The sequence below is a fragment of the Procambarus clarkii genome, chromosome 62, assembly GCF_040958095.1.
Source record: "Procambarus clarkii isolate CNS0578487 chromosome 62, FALCON_Pclarkii_2.0, whole genome shotgun sequence".
Taxonomy (NCBI): domain Eukaryota; kingdom Metazoa; phylum Arthropoda; class Malacostraca; order Decapoda; family Cambaridae; genus Procambarus; species Procambarus clarkii.
Window position 1 is genome coordinate 25,890,187 of NC_091211.1, and position 17,713 is coordinate 25,907,899.

Genomic DNA, 17,713 nt, shown 5'->3' on the forward strand with positions numbered 1-17,713 from the left:
GCATTGCTGCCACCTGCATCTTTATTAGAACCCAAATGCAAACAACTGAAGTATCGTCACCACCACAAGTGCTAATATCACCATCATTCCGACCACCACTAATACCACCACAAGCGCGAGTATCACCACTACTACCACCACCCCTACCACTGCTACCACCACCATCAGCACCACAATATACCGTGTCAAAGTGTCGTGCAGTGTTGCCATTAGAGTGAAACATGCACCAACTTTTAGCCAGATAAGAGCCCAGCGCCTTCTCTTAATGTTTTGTTTCTTCCTCACCGGGTTATCTCTTATAATACTGTCCAAGGCGCCGCACCAACTCTTGCAAGGGTCAAAGCAAGTCGCTATATACTAGCGGTACAGATATATAGCAACTTAATATGGCTTAAATTGGCGTCGACCTAATATATCCTAACACACACACAGATCACACTAACGTGATGCATCAAATGAACAATTGCTCCCGGACGCAGGTTCGAATCCTCGTCACGGCCCTTGTGGATTTGTTCTTTAATATATCCTATCTTGTCCTAGGCTAATTTGAACTAATACACTACAACCTAACTATAGGCTGCTAATGTTAAGGCTACTAATGCAACTTATGTACCCCTTGGTGTCCTCCCTACTAATGCAACTTATGTACCCCTTGGTGTCCTCCCTACTAATGCAACTTATGTACCCCTTGGTGTCCTCCCTACTAATGCAACTTATGTACCCCTTGGTGTCCTCCCTACTAATGCAACTTATGTACCCCTTGGTGTCCTCCCTTATATATAATATTATATAATGCACTGCCCAGCATTAACACATCAATATCAACACTGTAAAGGGATGATAGCCAATTTAAACAGTTTCTCATTTGCTGCCTGACGGCTAATTTAAAAACGTGAAATGATCGATAGGCTAATTATTTATTCCCGTACATTATTGACCGTCTTAAATCGGAATTTGTGAACATAAATAAAGTTGAATGACAGCCACAATAAACTTTCATGATCCTATTTTAATAATTGATGCTTAATTTAAATATGCAAATTCATAGCCTACTAGAAATATATTTTGTTTAGTAATTTATTTTAAAGTTAAGCTTTAGTAAGTGCATGGCCCCGTAATATTGCCAAAGTATAATACAATAAATATTTAAAAATTCTGCAAATTTTCCCATAAAACGTAGAGGGAGGGTTGCAAATGACTTTGTAGATTTCTTAACTTAAACTCCAACAATTATAGTATCATTAGGATACTAAATATGAACTACTGTATCAACAAAACTTTGGTACGATAGTTTTAGACGTTAGGTACGACCGTGAGAACGGGCTGAGTAAACACCCGACCCATCATATGTGAGTGGCAACACACACACCCGACCATCATATGTGAGTGGCAACACACACACCCGACCTTCATATGTGAGTGGCAACACACACACCCGACCATCATATGTGAGTGGCAACACACACCCGACCATCATATGTGAGTGGCAACACACACACCCGACCATCATATGTGAGTGGCAACACACACACCCGACCGTCATATGTGAGTGGTGACACACCCGACCCATCATATGAGAGTGGTGAAACACCTGACCCATCATATGTGAGTGGCAGCACACACACCCGACCATCATATGTGAGTGGCAACACACACCAGACCCATCATATGTGAGTGACAGCACACACACCAGACCCATCATATGTGAGTGGCAGCACACACATCCAACTCATCATATGTGAGTGGCAGCACACACACCAGACCCATCATATGTGAGTGGTAGCACACACACCAGACCCATCATATGTGAGTGGCAGCACACACATCCAACCCATCATATGTGAGTGGCAGCACACACATCCAACCCATCATATGTGAGTGGCAGCACACACATCCAACCCATCATATGTGAGTGGCAGCACACACACCAGACCCATCATATGTGAGTGGCAGCACACACATCCAACCCATCATATGTGAGTGGCAGCACACACACACACCCGACTCATCATGTGTTTACTACCGCCAACATATGACTTACAGCTCATGTGACGAAAGGCCAGATTGCATTATCCGCACTAATTCCCCGAGCCAGACCCGGGTCACGAAGCTCCTTGTAGGGTAGTATTGTGCTCCGGCTGACTTAGGCTGGCGTTTCTCACCACCAGCGCTGCCTAGTAAATAGGATTTAGAATGGAAAGGAATTGCAACCGGGAGTCAGGCTGCGAGCAGCCGCGTCCAACAGCCTGGTTGATCAGTCCAGCAACCAGTAGGCCTGGTCGACGACCGGGCCGCGGGGACGCTAAGCCCCGGAAGCACCTCAAGGTAACCTCAAGGGAGTGCTACTGCCCTGTCACGGATCCTGCAGCCTCTCAGAGACACAAACCGGAGTTTTACACAATTCTCCCATGCACAGAAATCACATATCACGCTATTGTGATTTCTGTGTGTGTTGAAGTAAGGGCAAAGATGTAGAATATCTGGTTGACCGAGCCCGGGTGCATGGGGGAATTGTGTAAAACTCCGGTTTGTGTCTGGGAAAGGCTGCGGGATCCGTGTGAGGGCAGTAGCACTCCTGGTTGCAATTCTTTGTCAAGTCGTGGTGCAGTCGACTAAGGCGCGTCTAGGATCATCCCAGATGTAGGTTCGAACCCTCATCATGGCCCTTGTGGATTTGTTCAGGATTTAGAATGTTTTTTCAAGCGCTGAAGCTGTTACATCAAAAGATGCAGGAGCATTGTTTCGAGCGTAGGTTAGACATGTATGCGAATAAGTTTTGATATATATAAATTGGAGCTGCCGCATATGGGCCAATAGGCCTTCTGTAACTTCCTTAATTTTAATGTTATTCTTGTTAAGATCCCGACACGGCTGACTGATCTATGTCTGCGTTTTAAAAACTTTTTTTTTTTTTTACTGGGACCCACAGCAAGAGCTGCAGTTTGGATTGGGACCCAGTATGGTCATCTACTATTGACACGTGATAAATGCATATATATATATATATACAGTATATATATATATATATACAGTATATATATATATATATATATATATATATATATATATATATATATATATATATATATGTTCTATGCCTGGAACATATTAAATTAAATGATATATTTCTAATTTGTATGAAGAATATAGACAAATAAAAATACAACATTCTCATAAAATTCTAGCAAAAAAAAGACGATGAACAGTATTTTTAAAAAGGTTTTAATTTAATGAAAAGGATGTACTTCTTTTTGGAGGACAGGAAGACAATACTACGCCTCGATCTGGTGCAGTGTTCACTTCAGGTTTGTCTTTCATTTTTTAACTGAGCTAATGTGGAAAATCCTCGTTTTAAACAAATTAGTAATGAAGGGCAATAGTATTAAGAAAGACTCTTAAAAGTGGAAATTATCCTTTAACCTTAATCCAAAATGATGTCAAATGTAATTGCTCAAAAATGTAATTGCTCAAAAATGTAATTGCTCAAAAATGTAATTGCTCAAAAATGTAATTGCTCAAAAATGTAATTGCTCAAAAAATGTAATTTCTCAAAAATGTAATTTCTCAAAAATGTAATTTCTCAAAATGATGCATACCATCAGTCTCATGAATGGCGATGAGGGTTGAGTGCCAGTGACATTGTCACTCTCCCTTTTTTTTTCATTTTTATGGATTTTGTCTATCGCGATCCATTTTATTTATTTTGCAACCCACTAATGGGCCAGGACCCCACACTGTTTGGGTAAACCATGCTGTGTATTGTGTGGTGTGTGTGCTAGGGAGTACTCGGAGCGCAGGTTCGAATCCTTCCCGTGGCTACTACTGAATTTCTCGTTGATATATCACGTTAATGTCATTTCTTTGTGCTTGTGTATTGTGTAGTTCTTTTCATGTGGCTTCAGCTATAGTAAACTTCGGGTAATATAGACATTTCACGATAATAATCTGCTTATGGTATTATGGGCCTGATAGCTGAGTGGAGAGCGTTTAGGATTCGTTGTCCTGAAGTTCGGGGTTTGATCCCCCGGTGGAGGCGGAAACAAACGGGCAGTTTCTTTCATTATGATGTCCTGTTCACCTAGCAGTAAATAGGTATCTGGGAGTTAGTCAACTGCTACGGGCTGCTTCCTGGGGGTGTGTAACAAAGAGGAGACCGGGTCGAGGACCGGGCCACGGGGACGCTAAGCCCCGAAATCATCTCAAGATGTTTAGAATATATAAATTAACCTAAGCATCTATATTTTTGTAATATTTTATTGAAATTAGAATGAATGTTGCCTACTAGCCATTCATCTTAGAAATGCTTATGCACATATTTATAATAAAGTCGTTTCTTCTCAATATATCGAGAACAAAATATAATTTTCTAACGCAGTTACGCGTACAGAGTTTGTGAGTACTTTTACTGCTGTAAAGTAGCTGGTGTCCCATCTTAATACATTAGATGCAAGCCAGTGTATGAGTGTAGCTAGCACCTAGGTAGCCTATCTTGAGATGATTTCGGGGCTTTTTAGTGTCCCCGCGACCCGGTCCTCGACCAGGCCTCCACCCCCAGGAAGCAGCCCGTGACAGCTGGCTAACTCCCAGGTACCTATTTTACTGCTAGGTCACAGGGGCATAGGGTGAAAAACTCTGCCCATTGTTTCTCCCCGGCGCCTGGGATCGAACCCAGGACCACAGGATCACAAGTCCCGCGTGCTGTCCGCTCGGCCGACCGGCTCCCTTGCCTATGCCATTAGCACCTGAAATCATGGATTAATCGGTGAAATATTTACAATTTGTTGATTTTTTTGTGTATCAAACCTCAAATAATTTCCGACTTGTTCTAGAGTGCTAGAGTTTGCATTACATGTTTTAAAATAATACAAGTCTTCGTATATTTTTGTACATAAAATTTGTTAAGTATTTCAGACGTGAAAATAGTCAAAACTACGTCTGAAACCGTTTTTAAATGTTATTTTAGATTAGGCGCTGGAGCTGGGATTGGTACATGTTGGGAAACGCTGTCATTGTGAACAGGTAAGTGGCTTCACGCACACAGTTATTGCTCTGTATGAATGACTTAATGATATAGTCTCAGTTGGACAGTCCGACTCGGCTGGACAGCCCGACTCGGCTGGACAGCCCGACTCGGCTGGACAGCCCGACTCGGCTGGACAGCCCGACTCGGCTGGACAGCCCGACTCGGCTGGACAGCCCGACTCGGCTGGCCAGCCCGACTAGGCTGGACAGCCCGACTCGGCTGGAGACGGAAGCAAGTTTGTGGTGACAGTTGAGGACAATTATGTTTACAGCACACAGGTAAGAAAAGGTGCACGGCGCTGGTTTAATGTGATGTATACTAGAGAAAAACATAAACCTTGTTTTTTTGTATCTTGCCTGATTCCCTCTTTTGTTTTTCTTTGTGCGTGCTTGTCCTAAGTTTTGCGTGGGCAGTAAGTTTAGCATGTTGTGTTAACTAAAATTTACTGCCAGAGAAGAAATTGGCCATACATCGGTATACATCAGCTGCAGTATATCACAGCTTCATGTAAACTTGTTGTATCCTAAAATAAGCCATAAAAGTGCGCAAGAGTCAAGACAAGACAATAAAAGAAGTTGTATTTCCCATTATCTTGCTCACATTACCACGTTAGATAAGAATAGTTTATGCAGACGAGGAGTCACAATAACGTGGCTGAAATATGTTGACCAGACCACACACTAGAAGGTGAAGGGACGACGACGTTTAGGTCCGTCCTGGACCATTCTCAAGTCGATTGTGAGAATGGTCCAGGACGGACCGAAACGTCGTCGTCCCTTCACTTTATAGTGTGTGGTCTGGTCAACAAGAATAATTTAGTTTCGGTGAGACTGGAGGCAGAGTCTCACCGAAAGCAGTGGCTGCAGACTCGCCTACCAAATAACCATTACAGTTACTCTTTACTAACGACTCATCATTAACGGGCCGCGAAAATCTTGGCAAGACTTTAACAACATTAGTTTGATGTGGAGTAATTTACGTCTCGTCATACTGTTGAAGTACCAGTGCCTTCCCAATATATGAGTGGGATTGGGTGGTTATAAATTGGAGCTGCCTCGTATGGGCCAATAGGCTTTCTGCAGTTACCTTTGTTCTTATGTTCCCACGATTAGGCTAGCGTCTAATTTGATGTGATTTTGCCTAGCCATAAGCATACGACCTTGGACAACCCACCTTCGGTACCAAGGCCGACCTTCAGGCCAACGAAGGGGCCAGATTTGCGAAGATTTTAATTTCAGTAAAGCATGGGAATATTTACGCGAGGTTTGATAGCATCAGAATGCCAACAATGTGGGCGCCCTGCACGGGTGGGTCGGCTGCCGCTCGCCTGGCAGTTTCCCGCCTCGTCTGTACGATGTATGTGAAATTGAAATTGAAGTAAGTTTATTGAGGTAAAATACACACAAAGGGATGAGGTAGCTCAAGTTATTCTCACCCCGTTCAGTACATCGTGTTAATACATACATATACACACATTACAAACAATAAACATATTACCGAACATTCTGAGAGATAAACATATACATTTCCTCCTTCACAAGTAGTATGGTATCAGACGTACACATAAATACTTTTATGTGTGGATGTGTGTGTGTACCCTCCTGATGTTTTCTTGGGCAGTATTAAGTATTTGTTCATCTTATTTGGTGATTGTTCATAACCGGTGCAAATTTGTACGGTATTATAAGGTTATAATACCTTAAAATTTGCTCAGCTGAAGTTTTATTTTTTTAGGTCGGCCAAAATGTTTAGGCTGGCCAAAAACGTTATGGTCGCTCAGAAACGTTTAGGGTGGGTATACCCAGTTAGGTTAGCGAGTACATTAAACAGGGTGATTAACGCCGTTGAGGATGTTAATGGTGTTCTTTGATGATTTTCTGTATTAAAGCTCTGCCCAGGTGCAGAGAGCGACAGTAATTAAGACATACTGTGGCCAGCCGTCGACTTTAGTCGTGTTCTTCACTTGTTGTTAATAGCCGAGTGGTATTTGGGTGTGACGAGACCTCCAGGTGTGGTGACCAGCTCCTCTACACTCCTCTTCCTCCTCTTGTGCACCTCAGTTGGTTATCTTGAGATGATTTCGGGGCTTTTTAGTGTCCCCGCGGCCCGGTCCTCGACCAGGCCTCCACCCCCAGGAAGCAGCCCGTGACAGCTGACTAACACCCAGGTACCTATTTTACTGCTAGGTAACAGGGGCATAGGGTGAAAGAAACTTTGCCCATTGTTTCTCGCCGGTGCCTGGGATGGAATCCGGGACCACAGGATCACAAGTCCAGCGTGCTGTCCGCTCTGCCGACCGGCTCTCTAAAGCTTAATTATCTCCTAGTGGTATTTCGTGCTCCACGTTCTTGATGTTGTCCTCATTCTGGGTAAAGATCTTGTTCAGTAAGCTTAGTGTCGCCCTTTACCTACTGTGTTAAGAACTTTCTTTCCAGCACTAATTTTGCTCTCTCTAATCTTGCCAATCAATATCTCGAAGATTTAGGTCTCCCATAAGTAGTGCTCTAGCTTCATAACAGTGATTGTAACCATGATATATATGTACTTCAGCCTACAGTTTAGACCTATTGTCTTTTTTGTTTTTTTATTATTATTTTCTACCACAGACGTGGCCAGACATTTACAATGCTAACCAGCATATATACATTTTCTTCTGTCCTCCATGGACAGGATGAGAGAAGTGTTAAACATATAGTTCAAGGGTTTATTGAACACTCAACCACAGAAGGTGATTCGGTGCTTTTAAAATGGTAAGCTTAAAAAAGCACCGAATTGTCTTGTGTATGACCCTCTGTCCTGCTTGACAGTGAATACCAGCATTATCCTCACTTTAATAAGACTTAATCGAAATCCTCAGATTAGGCAAAATTGTAATTAATTTTGTCAATAAAGATAATAATAATAATAGCTCTCATTCTGTGTGCTGCTGTTGCTGCTCTCAGCAATTCGTCTATGTTGACCAGACCACACACTAGAATGTGAAGGGACGACGACGTTTCGGTCCGTCCAGAACCATTCTCAAGTCTATTCTTCAGCCACGTTATTGTGACTTATCGCCTGAATTCGTCTATGTATTCTTTCTTGTCATGGCATTCCTATCTGGGCCTTCTGTTGCTTACCCGCTCGACCGGTTCTAGGACCTGTCAGTGCTGTGGCAGGAATGTCTTGGGGGTTGTAAATTACCAGGATCACTATCCTTTTCCCATCTGCTGTCAGTCCCAGTGAAGGAGTCTGGATCATTTATATTTTAATTTTCAAGTACCTGGAGCTTCCACTTTAGTCTTAGAAGAACAACTCCTTTTCTAGTTTTTTTTCTTTCCTTATTACTTGGTATCTTACTGGGAATATATTTTTGTTTCCTCTATTGCAGTTACATCAGGTTCTTTTGTTAACCCTTTATTTCCTCTGCTTTATTTGTAATGCCATCAGCGTTGGTGTACCATACCTTATGGCTCTTCTTGGTGTGGGGAAGGTGTGGGGGAGGAACAGTGAGTGTGGGGGAGGTGTGGGGGAGGAACAGAGAGTGTGGGGGAGGTGTGGGGGAGGAACAGTGAGTGTGGGGGAGGTGTTACCACCACTCGCAGAGATGAAGTATCACAGGGAACGTGTTGGTCTGTGTCGTGCGTGTTGAGGGGCGAGGTAAGTCATTACATGAAAAAGAAAGTGTTAATCCTGTATGCTATATACCCGGGCTTGTGCGTGGCGGGGGGGGGGGGGGTAATGCGCGTGCGCATGTGTACTCGCCTAGATGTGCTGGCTGGGGTCGAGTTCGGCTCCTGGCCCCGCCTTCACAACGCTCTTTATCATATTTACATTTAATATCGTGCATTTGGTTAGCTTCAACGACTACTTCATCAACTCCACTGCGGGCTCACCATAGCCCGTGCTACTTTGACCTTTTTGTTCCAGGTAGCGAATCTTTAACAACAACAACGACTACTTCATCTAAGTACCTGTTCCACTTTCTGGCGACTCTTAATACTGGAAATTTTGTTCTGACATGTAACTCGTATGTGTCTAGTGTTCATTGTTCAGTTGTTCAACGCTTTGTGTTGTGTCTGTATTGTTAATTACCCCTTTTAGTATGTTGTATGTCGTTGTCATGTGCCCCCCCTGTCTCGCCTCTCTCCCAGTGTGTGGCGAGGTCCACTTCTCTCTTTCCTCATATCTCCAACCCTTCAGCACTGGAACCAGGGCTTATATTCTCTGATCGTTTCAAGTGTTGATTTGTGGTTTTTTCAAGATTTAGATATTGAAGAGTTGGTCTCAGGTAGACAGTATAGAGGACCCAGAAGGACCGTTGCAGCGTCTGCAAACATTGATATGAAGGAGCCACTTTCTTGTGTGAGGCCATACTTTGAGGTTACCTTGAGGTGCTTCCGGGGCTTAGCGTCCCTGCGGCCCGGTCGTCGACCAGGCCTCCTGGTTGCCGGACTGATCAACCAGGCTGTTGGACGCGGCTGCTCGCAGCCTGACGTATGAGTCACAGCCTGGTTGATCAGGTAAATTGACATATTTTGGAAACTGTACGGGCTCCGCACTGGCCCTTGCGGGGCTCCACTCGTGTCCTCCACTCTCATACCTGCTCACGCCTGGGTAAGTGTGTGTGCTGGCCTGTTTGTGCCTGCAGGATCGAGCTTTAGCTCTTACACCCCACCTTTCTAGCCGTTGGTTGTCCAAATGCAATGACTCCTGCCTCTTTTTTGATGATTGATTCTTGTCGCCGGTGGCGGTTAGTTTATTGTGCACCCCATACTCATCCTGTGAGCGGTAGCGCAAAAAAAGCATTACAGAGGGCACAAAACGTCTTTTATCAGACCTCAATGGAGATTATTCCATATTTCCCCTATTGCTGTCATGTCTACTTGTGAAATTATGACTGGAGTTCACTTCTACAACCTGCTCATATTGGAACATATTCCAACTCTGCAGTTTGTGTATGTGTGGCGGGGGCGTGTGTGTGGACTCGCATGCTTGTAGGAGTAAAACAGAGGAAAGAAACGGGGAGGAAGAGGATAGAGGGTGGACAGGAAGTCTGATTTATATTTAGGGGGGGAAAGAGAGGGAGGAAGGGAGTAAAGGGTAGGAGGGAGGGAACTATTAGGGGAAAGCGCCAAGCCATTACGACTATATAGCACTTGGAAGGGGTCAGGATAAGTTGACCAGACCATTCTCAAGTCGATTCGACTTGAGAATGGTCCAGGACGGACCGAAACGTCGTCGTCCCTTCACCTTCTAGTGTGTGGTCTGGTCAACATACTTTAGCCACGTTATTGTGACTCATCGCCTGCGGTCAGGATAAGGATCTGGGATAGGACGGGGGGGAGGAATGGTGCCCAACCACTTGGAGGGTCAGGGATTGAACGCTTGACCTGCATGAAGCGACCGTCGCTCTACCGTCCAGCCCAAGTTGGGCATAAAGGGTAGGAGGGAGGGAAGTGACACAGACGGTGTAGACAGTACCAGGAACACTACCAAGTGTGAGAGAGGACGGAGAAAGCTGAGGGAAGCAGTAGAAAGTGGAGGTGAGGGGATGGACCTTGCCCGTCGCATGCCCAATTACCAGTATGGCGGCGGCGTGCTGTGCATGACGGCTCTCCTCTACCACCAGCCTCTCCTCCTCCTCCCTGTCTCCGACCATTTGGTCACCATTTGGTCCGGGAGACATCTCCCGTCACGCAGGATGCAGTCGCGCCTCCACAGATCTCCAGTATCATCTCTTGATACTGGTAATGGCTCAAAAAGGCCACCACTTACGGGCTATTCATGCCCGTGCCACCTCTTGGGTGGCTTAATCTTTATCAATCAATGACCTAGCCAAGGGAGACATCTCCCGTCACGCAGGGTGCAGTCGCACCTCCACAGATCTCCAGTACCAGCTCTTGATACTGGTAATGGCTCAAAAAGGCCACCACTTACGGGCTATTCATGCCCGTGCCACCTTTTGGGTGGCTTAATCTTCATCAATCAACCCAGTCTCCTCGCCCTCGGGTTGATATTGTGTGTGGTTGGGCCGGGTTGTCTAACCCCAGGTGTCGTGGTGCTGGAGTTGTTGAGAGAGCAACCTCGCCTCTCACTTCACGCACCACACTTTGGACCAAGTCTCAAAATTGATTTTTTGTTTAATCTTCGTGAAAAAGATGACTTTCTGGGACTGTTGCTCAACGGGCCTCGATAGGTCAGGTGGGATGAGTAGCGTCTTACGCTTCTGATTAAACAGACTACTGCATATTTGATGCATGTCAGATGGTGGACTATATGGGTAAGTGCGCCTGGACTTATTGGTATATCACCAATACCTAACGGTAGCAGGAGACCAAGATGGCCACAGCCTCAGCTTCGCCACACACAACGACACACCTGAAACGCCACAATTGACACAGGTGGATCTTAGCACCTTAAGTAACAATGAACCTGTGCCACGGGCGCTGTGGGCATCCCGCACTACCACCACCACAAGCAGGGACGTCGGCCACCCAACCACCTCTCAATATTCACAGCACAATTGTATGCCCTGTACCAAGCTCTAAAAATATCAACACTACCACCAGTTGGGATCACAATGAGCAGCGTCTCCAGGAGTGTGAGTGAAGCCGTTACACAGCGCTGCAGATATGCCAAGAGCTCGCCCATGCATTCCTGCATGTTTCAGAAGGATATGACATATCCATCCAGTGTGTCCTGGCACAGTGTGGAATACTCCACAGGGAACTTGTAGATCAAGTAGCGATGCACGCCACAGCTGTCATCACACACCTGGCAACTGTGGCACATGTTAGACCTTACACCAGAGGAATAGGTATAAGAGTGACGAGGCACCAAACTAGCAGTATTAGGTTATAATTGAACCTTTGCACCCACTGTCATGTTCCGGAGACAGTTGAACATGACCTCCTTCACTGGGAACCAAAAGTTCCAAGTAGCACGGGCTATGGTGAGCCCGTAGTGGACTTACCTGGCACAGGAGCGGGGCTGTAACTTCACTGGCTAATCGGTTAACAACCCAATTACTGCTGGATGAATACGCGCGAAGAGTTACGAGTTGACACCATTGACACCTTTACACCAAAAGTTGACACCTTTTTGACACCATTGTGCCAGAGTCAGTGTCAAACAAGAACTTATCACCCACACACAAAGCGCCCTTCAACACGGAGCACTAAACAGGAGGAAAACTCTCACGACACAAAATGTCAAGTTGTCAAAGCATTGAACAAAAAATTACTTTTTAATTGTTTAAGTTTTCTTCTGGAAGATTTCATTCAGTACTTCGAGAAACTCATCTTTTTGAAATAAGACCAAAAATACTCCACAGAAGCAACATTTAACCATTTTTAATCTTTTTAAGTGTCGCCTCCATGTATATTTTTAGTTTTTACTTTGTTTAGCTTGCGCGCAATATATTAAGATTCAGTGTATTGACACGCGAGACTTACCTATGATCATAGAACTAATGTTCCTTTTGTTATGCTGGAGCTCCAGTATGTAGTTGGTGAAGGGATTTGCTTGGATGTTCACATCACCATAGAGCAAGGCTCGGGAACCTCTGGCACACGTGCCAAAGGTGGCATGCAAGCGACTTGAAGTGAAACCCGAGGCTCACATTAAAAAATAAATATTCCCCCCCCAACCCCACATTACCAGGCCAGAAGATTAGCAAGAGGCTCGACAAGTTGATTTAATTATGATTTAAGTGTCTGAGCTAAATATGAGTATGCTGTATATAATTTAGTTTGAAAATGATTTTTAGTTTGATGTAATATGACGGTGTGTAAATTTGTCAGCCTTGAGCATAAAAGGGATTTTGTGAGCCTTTTTGAATAGCAGTAATTTGAAGTATTTTAAGTGACTTAAAACTATGTAGTGAAACTTGTTAACCTCGTTTGATTATCAACAAACAAATTATTGACGGTAATGTAAGACTTTAGTGCATAATTGTACCTGACAAAATGTTCATTACCTGGTTGATACCTGGTTGATACGTGGTTGATACCTGGTTGATGGGGTTCTAGGAGTTCTTCTACTGCCCGAGCCCGGCCCGAGGCCAGGCTTGACTTGTGAGAGTTTGGTCCACCAGGCTGTTGCTTGGAGCGGCCCGCAGGGCCACGTACCCACCACAGCCCGGCTGATATTAAATAAGTTTCATGCAGACGATGAGTCACAATAACGTGGGTGGAGATATGGCAGCAGAAAATGTCGACACGACGACCTTTTTCGTCCATGTGTGACGACCAAAACGTTGTCGTTTTTCCATTTTCTCATGTGTGGTTTGGTCGTCGTAAATGTAATATATACAAAATTGCTTTTGATCCGCTACATGGTTAACTATTGCTTCAGGTGTCTGTCTCTTTACGTGTCACCTTAACTAATGCTAACTTACCAAGCATAAGTTGACCAGACCACACTAGTAGGTGAAGGGACGACGACGATTTGATTCTTGCCGCCGAAGGCGACTAGTTTATTGTTCACCCTATACTCATCCTGTGAGCGGTAGCGCAAAAACATTACAGAGGGCACAAAAAGGTCTTTATCAGATGACGTTTCGGTCCGTCCTGGACCATTCACAATCGACTTGAGAATGATCCATAACGGACCGAAACGTCGTCATCTCTTCACCTTCTAGTGTGTGGTCTGGTCAACATATTTCAGCCACGTTGTGACTCCTCGTCTGCATAACCAAACATAACCGTATCTAGCCAAACGTAGCTCCATACTGCGTACACAGATGTCAAGAAGTGTATGTTGTTGTTGTTATAGATTCAGCTACTCGGAACAAGTTCCAAGTAGCACGGGCTATGGTGAGCCCGTAACTTACCTGGCACAGGAGCGGGACAAGAAGCACGGGCTACGGTGAGCCTCGTGGACGGGAGATGTCTCCCATGCGAGAAGTGTACTTGTAATGTTATTAAGATGTCATGCAGGCGAGTGTGTGGTAAGATACGTGGAGGGGAGAGTGGTGGGGGTGCTAATTAGCGAGGCTGTGTGGGTGGGGAGGTGATCTCTTGTGCAAGTGGGCAACCTGGTTGAAAGGACTGCGCATGCGTACTGAATATTATGGCTGCGGCAAAGAGGAAAGTTGTGCTCCAGCGAAGGTCCGCATTGACCGGCGCGGGGCCGCAGGTGGGCCGCAGTGATACCTCGAACCCCGGACACAGCAGCACCCGCCACCTCGGAGAATTTATCGTTGCTTTCAGAAAGTCATCGGTGGCGGAGGAGAGTGCGAGGAGCTCCCGTGACAGTGGCAGGCGGTGCAGGAAACTACAGGCAGCAGCGGCTGTAAGACGAAGCCAGTTGTGCTTCACCCTTAATGGTGAAGAGATTCGGAACACCAGCGAGAAGGTCCGAACATTTCTCATCACAGAGGAAATGTCTCTAATGGAGAAGACGAAGAAGTTGAGAGCTTACGATCCGGCCATCAAACGCCCCGCTGCCCAGAGGGAGTCGTTGCGATGTAGGTAGGTGGCGCTGTATGCCCTCCTCTGGAATACCTTTAGCTCCTCAGCCCCGCCTCTGAATCCTGGGGTTTCTCGTGCATGCATTTTAATTGGTTTATATTGCTTCTACTCCTAGTGCGGTGTTACTCACTGATTGAACTTGTGTATTATGTTACTTGGTTTGTGCATTCAGTTTAGGTCCCAATAAGTCTTTTTACGTCCAAGAGGTAGGACCATCGTCCTAGTCCCACCTCTGGTGTGACCCCTTTCTCTCGTCCCACCTCTTGTGTTCCGTCTGTCCTTGGTGCTCTAGTGGGCACGCGTCATTCTGGCAAAGATGGAGCATGACTGATGGAGATCTTGTTGACGGAATGAATTTTTTTTTTATCCGAAAAGGATCGGCTTAGCTGCAGTCATTGGTGGCTACGTCGGTCCCAGTTAAGTCTCGCTTGAGTTCAAGGAACACACTTTGTTCCTTGAGGCACTCGTCTGTGAACACACTCAGGCATCCACTCGGGAACTCTTGTAGTGCCAGCTGTTGACACAACCGATTGGATCCAAGTTTGAAACATTCTTTTGAGATTAGAATGATAATTTTTGGATAGGAGAGAGAAAGAGAGAGAGAGAGACACACACACACACACACACACACACACACACACACACACACACACACACACACACACACACACACACACACACACACACACACACACGGGTATTGAACATAACCGAGCAAATATAGCGGCGGCGGCCAGGAAAATGATAGGATGGATTATGAGAACGTTCACATCCAGAGACCCCACAGCAATGTTAATACTATTTAAATCACTGGTCCTGTCCCGTCTTGAGTACTGCTCAGTACTCACTTCCACTCTCAGAGTGGGAGAGATCGATGAATTAGAGGGAATACAGAGAACATATACGGCACGCATACACACGATAAAACACCTAAATTATTTGGACCGTCTCAAAGCTCCCAAAATGTACTCTCTGGAAAGGAGACGAGAGAGATATCAAATAATATATACATGGAAGATACTGAAGGACCAGGTCCCAAATTAGCACAGTAGAGTAACAACATGCTGGAACACACACAGAGATCACACTAACGTGATGCATCAAATGAACAAATCCACAAGGGCCGTGACGAGGATTCGAACCTGCGTCCGAGAGCATGCTGGAACGTATAATCGTCGTTCCCATGGTCCTTGGTTTGTGTCCAGTCGTTCCCCATGGCCCTTGGTTAGATTTATGCGAGGCGGTGTGTGTGTGTGTGTGGGGGGGGGGGGAGGCCTGGTGGAGGGGGGACCACCTCCCAAATATATATGACAAAAACAAAAGATTTTTGTATGCGCATGTGAAACAATAACATTATTACTGAAGGTACTGAGTCAGGTGTGTAGCAGGTGTGGTGGACCTGGTTGTTCCACACCTGGTGAAGGTACTGAGGTAGGTGGTGGACCTGGTTGTTCCACACCTGGTGAAGGTACTGAGATAGGTGTGTGGCAGGTGTAGGACCTGGTTGTTCCACACCTGGTGAAGGTACTGTGGTAGGTGTGTGGTGGCAGGTGTAGGACCTGGTTGTTCCTCACCTGGTGAAGGTACTGAGGCAGGTGTGTATCAGGTGCAGGACCTGGTTGTTCCACACGTGGTGAAGATACTGAGGCAGGTGTGTCACAGGAGAGTGTGGAACAGTCTCGGGCCTCTGATGTTGACAGAGTTCAACATCACCTTACGTATAACACATTAGCTTTTCCATGGGGGCTTTTCTGCACATCCTGCCATGCCTTCTGGTCTCATGTGGTGCTATTTCTGTGTTCAAATTTAGAACCAGTCCTTCTAATATTTTCCACGTGTAGATTATTATGTACCTCTCGCCTGCGCTCTAGAGAATACACATTTAGAACTTTTAATAGATTCCAATAATTTAGATGACTTATAAGAGTGGATTTTAACAGTATTGGATCGTGGCCCTGCGGGCCGCTCCAAGCAACAGCCTGGTGGACCAAACTCTCACAAGTCGAGCCTGGCCTCGGGCCGGGCTTGGGGAGTAGAAGAACTCCCAGAACCCCATCAACCAGGTATATGTTGGCCTGCGGGCCGCTCGAAGCAACAGCCTGGTGGACCAAACTCTCTCAAGTCAAGCCTGGCCTCTGGCCGGGTTTGGGCAGTAGAAGAACTCCCAGAACCCCATCAACCAGGTATCACCCTAGAGAGCACTAGTGTTCTGAAAGAGTATCATCAGTGGTATGGCAGCTCTTGTTTGAAAGGTCTTGTTATCCAACCTGTCATTTTTTTGCAGTCGTGACGGCTACTTTATTGTGTTCTTTGAAGGTAAGGTCTTCCCACATGAGTACTCCTAGATCCTTTGCAGTGCTTTTTTGTTGAGTTATAGTGTGATTTGGCTGTGTTTTATATATGGTTTGCGTTTTTTTTTTATTTTCGGGTTTTTCATATGGCGGGAGCTGGAACTTGTTATTTATTAAACATATTATCTGTGGGACATTGAAAGATTTACATCAGGTTGGAGGTTTGGTGTGTCCTCTATATTGTCTACTGGCATGAAGGTCCTGGTGTAAATGATGATACACTACTATAGTGTGTATCCTTGTCTGTGTCTGATATGAGGATGGGGAAAAGTACCGGAGGCAGCACAGTACCTTGCGGGACTGAACCTTTCACGGTAGATCATCCGGATTTTATTTTGTTGACTGTTACACTCTGCGTTCTGTTCGTTAGGGAGTTGAAGAGCCATCTCCCAGTTTGCTAGTACAGTAATGAGAGAGAGAGAGCATTTTGTGCGGGTTAAAACCGTGGACACATTTGTTGAAAGTTTCTGCAAAAGTCTGTGTGTGTTACATCTGCGTTTTGTGTGTCTCCCGTAACACCTTTGACCTTGTCATAGTGGTCAGGCAACTGTGAGAGGCAGGAGCACTATTCTCAACCCGTGCTGCCCGGGGGTTATGTAGATGTAATTCCACGTGATTTGTAATCTTGTTTCTTAGCACTCTTTCAAAGATTTTTATGTGTGAAGCTGGGGTTATTGGTCATTTTTTTGCATCTGCTTTACTACCTCCTTTGTGTAGTGGTGTAATCTCCGCTGTTTAGAGTATGTCAGGGATGACACCAGTATCTAGGCCCTCTCTACAAATGATGTTCAGGACCTGTGATAGTCGTGATTGATGAAGATTAAGCCACCCAAAAGGTGGCACGGGCATGAATAGCCCGTAAGTGGTGGCCCTTTTGAGCCATT

The 17,713-nt window shown here is 45.4% G+C and overlaps 1 protein-coding gene across 18 annotated transcripts in view; it reads left to right on the forward strand.

Annotated features, from left to right (window-relative positions):
- Window positions 1-17,713, forward strand: part of Mgat4a (alpha-1,3-mannosyl-glycoprotein 4-beta-N-acetylglucosaminyltransferase a) — a 107,368-nt gene that overhangs the window by 5,484 nt on the left and 84,171 nt on the right. For 5 of the 18 annotated variants that reach the window (XM_069308366.1, XM_069308368.1, XM_069308370.1 and 2 more), the window contains exons 1-3: window positions 3,225-3,305; window positions 4,964-5,019; window positions 14,218-14,478. The exons of 4 other annotated variants lie outside the window; for them this stretch is intronic. In XM_069308366.1, coding sequence (XP_069164467.1) covers window positions 3,231-3,305; window positions 4,964-5,019; window positions 14,218-14,478 — 392 coding nt within the window. In that variant the 5' untranslated portion in view covers window positions 3,225-3,230. Of the gene's footprint in view, window positions 1-3,224; window positions 3,306-4,963; window positions 5,020-14,217; window positions 14,479-17,713 lie in introns of those variants that run through there. 9 more of the 18 variants (XM_045755868.2, XM_045755869.2, XM_069308375.1 and 6 more) reach the window with 4 other exon arrangements.